Here is a 3,374-nt window from a genome sequence, read left to right on the forward strand (position 1 = left end):
CAGTATTCTGGCCTGGAGAATTCCATGGCTGTATAGTCCATGAGGTCACAAAGATTCGGACAAGACTGAGCGACTTTCACTTTGTGTTTAGTATTTTTACCAACACTTTTTTCTCACTTGTTGAACAAAGCACCCCACACAGTATGTGGCCAGTCCTTTGGTCAGAGAGGAAGGCACCAGGCCTTGTAAACCTATGACCGCAGGTCTCATAGACTATGTCCCAGGGAGTCAGAGGCTGGCAACTCAGTGTGAGGACACGGTCCCATGGCCTGAGTTCCTGGTGTCATCAGCCTGGCCTCAGACCCAATATCTGAGCAAGGAGGACCCTGAATCCTCCCAGCCGTGGTGTAGAGGGAGGGATAGAGAACGGGGAGAGAAAGGCCAGCAGGGCCAGGCAGCGGGTGGCCCTGGCCTGGCCACCCCTCACTTCTCTGAACCTCAGAGCCCCCTCTGGCCTGTGCACTGCATTCTTCTCAGGCTGCAGGAGGGAAACAGCTGAAAGGGAAACATTTTGTGAGCTGCCAGCGTGGAGAGGCACCAGGAGGTAGCAAGTTACCAGTGGCCAGGACCTCAGACCCCCATCCCCGAAGACTGGCGCTGGTCACCGCAGGAAGGACCTGGGCTGAGGTCCAAGAACCCTGCTGAGGGGTCGTAGGGGCCAAGACAGCGCTACACAAGGCCCGGGGCAGGGAGAGCCATGGGAACCTGAGCTGCCTGTTGAAGTGGCAGGGTATCCTGGGCTAGAACATCTGGCAATGTGAGCACCCAGGAAGCATTGAGGGGCTCTGTGTTAAAGGCAGAGGAGTGCAGCCTGGACCAGGGGTGGGCACTGACCATCAAGCACATGTGGTCACGCCAAGGCCACCTTTCCTGTCCAGGCCCTCAGGGCAGAAGGATCAGGGAAGCTTCCCCAGAGAAGGAGGGGCACCGCACCTGGGTGTTCATCCCGCCCCACCCCGGCCCTGCTCTCAGGGCACAGGAGGGGCCCTTCTGGGAAGAGGCCTTCCCAGAGTCCACCCCGCGGGGAAACAGCCCCGACACTGAACTTGCCCCTCCCTTTCTCAGATCCCCAACATTCTCCTCACAGAGCATGCAGCCTAGAAACACAAGATCGTATTTCTTCCTTCTGTCTGTCCTTCTTGCTGTAGAACATTCAGGAAAAGACAAAAAGACACCATGGTAAAAAGACAACACCCTCCTGGATAACCCTGCCCCTGGGCTCCTTCTCCTTCTCTGTTACCTGTGAACCATGTGCTGAACCAGACCGGTCACTCCCTGTCCCCGAAGGGCCCCTCTGTGACCACGGAAAACAACACCGTGTTGTGTCATGGTGGATATTTGGTGGATATTTCTTCCTCCTTCTGTCCTTCATTTTCTTAATTCTCACAGTAAACATGCACTACTTTCAAAGTGGAAAAAAAAATGGTACACCATATTAAGAATTTTTTTTATTTACAAATGTGGCCCAAGGCAGCAACCGCCTAGTCTAAGGTCTGTCCAAACCGGAAGCCCCTCGGCCCCATTGGGCCAGCACCAGCCCCGCCATGGTCCTCCTCCAGCCACATCCTTTAAAGGTGCCCCAGGGCCACAAGCCACCACCTGCCACCTGCCTGCCACCTGCCTGCCACCTGCCACCATGCGCTGTCTTGCCACCCTGGCTCTGACCCTACTCGCCCTGGAGGCTACCCTCGCCCTGGCCCCTGCCCTCAGCTTGCCAGGTAGGCCCAGGAGGGTCGTCCTGATCTCCCTCCACTGCAGGTGTGCCCCTGAAACACTTCCAGACCTGGCAGTTTGGTGATTGAGACCAGAGGAAAGAACGGGGAAGGCTACCCTGGGGAGGGCCAGTGACTATGGAAGAGCAGGGTGCTGTCCACAGATGCCCACGAGCTGGAGGCCTAGAACTATGGGCTGAGGCCATGTCCTGGGGTGAAATGTGACCGGGCACTTAACTGGGCATGGGGAGAGCCTGTCCTGGCCCCTCAGAGGCTTAACTCCACCCCAGGAGTTTCCTAATTTTCACAGCTGACTTACACTTTTGTCAGCTGGATCATATTTCTGGCAGAGTTTTTTCCTTCCTAGAAACAGAGCATTGGGGTGCTGGTGACTGGGCTCCCCCTGGTTTTTGCCTTTGCCCCACCTTGCTTTTTCCCTGAGGAGCCCAGGGGAGATGGGAGGAGGGATCCAGCCACCCCCACCCTCACCCCGGGCCCATCCTGTGTGCAGGACAGGCTGTGTGCCCAGAGCTCAGCTCCTCAGAGAAAGATTCCTGCATTACCTCCTGCGTCAACAATGAGAGCTGTCCCCAGGGAACCAAGTGCTGTGCCAGGAGTCCCTGCGGCCGGTCCTGTGTGGTCCCCCTCATGGGTAAGGCCTTCGACTCTGAAGCCCAGTGGAGCCCCATAAACTGGAGGGAGGGAGGACCCAGCTTTGTCAAGGGTCCCCTCAGCCCTGCACTCCACACCCCTCTCTCAGTGAACCCCCCAGCAGCCCCATGAACTCAGCCTGGCCATAATAGGGCTTCATTAGCTGGACTGACCTGAGGCCCAGCTGAGGCTCCCCCTCCTCCCAGCATCACCAGGGCCACACCCAGCAATGTACGATGTACGAGTGAGTGCTGTCCGCCCATCTCTCCGACAGCACCTGTCCTGAAGGCTGGTCGCTGCCGCTGGGTGCAGGCCCCACTGGCCCCAAAGCTCTGCTTGGAGAGAAGTGAGTGCTCCAGGGATGACCAGTGTAGGGACAACCTGAAGTGCTGCTTCAGCTCGTGTGCCATGAGGTGTACAGTCCCCACCACAGGTGAGCATCCCAAGACACCACCCTGAGGCTGGTGGACTTGGCTTCTCCCTCTGCCTCCCCTGACCTAGGGGCCTCCACAGGGCCCCAAGGGCAGTACGATATAGAAGAGGGTGGGGGCTCAGACGGCAGTGACCAGGGTTGTACCAGCTGCAGGTTTTTGCAAACCTTCATGCCACTGGGTTACACAGTGGGTCTCGGACCAGCCAACAGGGCTCAGAGGAACCGAGAGACATGCCTGGTGGTACGTGGTCCAGCTAGGCCTGCCAGCAATGTCTGTGCCTATGTCACTTATTCCAGAAAGGAGGTCTGGGTTAAGAGCCCAGAGATGTGGTTCCCAGAAAACAGTCCCTACCAGCTGTGAGCTTCCTGCCTGCCCATGGGCGATGGTGAAGGTGGGTGGGCAATAGTGGGTATGGAGGGCTCACTGGCCCGCCCACAGCATCATTCCCTCCCCTGCCCCCACCGTGGATGTGTTCCTCCTCCTCTAAGGCCTCTGTGTCCCCTGAAGAGGACCCTCCTCAGTGAGGGACAGCTCTAAGAGCCCCTGGCTGCCAGGAGTGACAGTCCAAGTCCACTCA

At 57.9% G+C, this 3,374-nt stretch overlaps 1 protein-coding gene across 1 annotated transcript; it reads left to right on the plus strand.

Moving 5' to 3' along the window:
• Positions 1-1,636: 1,636 nt before the first annotated feature.
• Positions 1,637-3,157, plus strand: LOC145522478 (whey acidic protein-like). Its single transcript, XM_081531169.1, has 4 exons — positions 1,637-1,718; positions 2,224-2,364; positions 2,638-2,796; positions 2,865-3,157. The coding sequence occupies exons 1-4, from the start codon at positions 1,637-1,639 to the stop codon at positions 3,155-3,157; spliced, it is 675 nt and encodes a 224-aa protein (XP_081387295.1).
• The last annotated feature ends 217 nt before the right edge of the window (positions 3,158-3,374 follow it).

Source organism: Giraffa tippelskirchi, chromosome 10 (assembly GCF_054371585.1).
Source record: "Giraffa tippelskirchi isolate mGirTip1 chromosome 10, T2T-mGirTip1v1.2.pri, whole genome shotgun sequence".
NCBI classification, from domain to species: domain Eukaryota; kingdom Metazoa; phylum Chordata; class Mammalia; order Artiodactyla; family Giraffidae; genus Giraffa; species Giraffa tippelskirchi.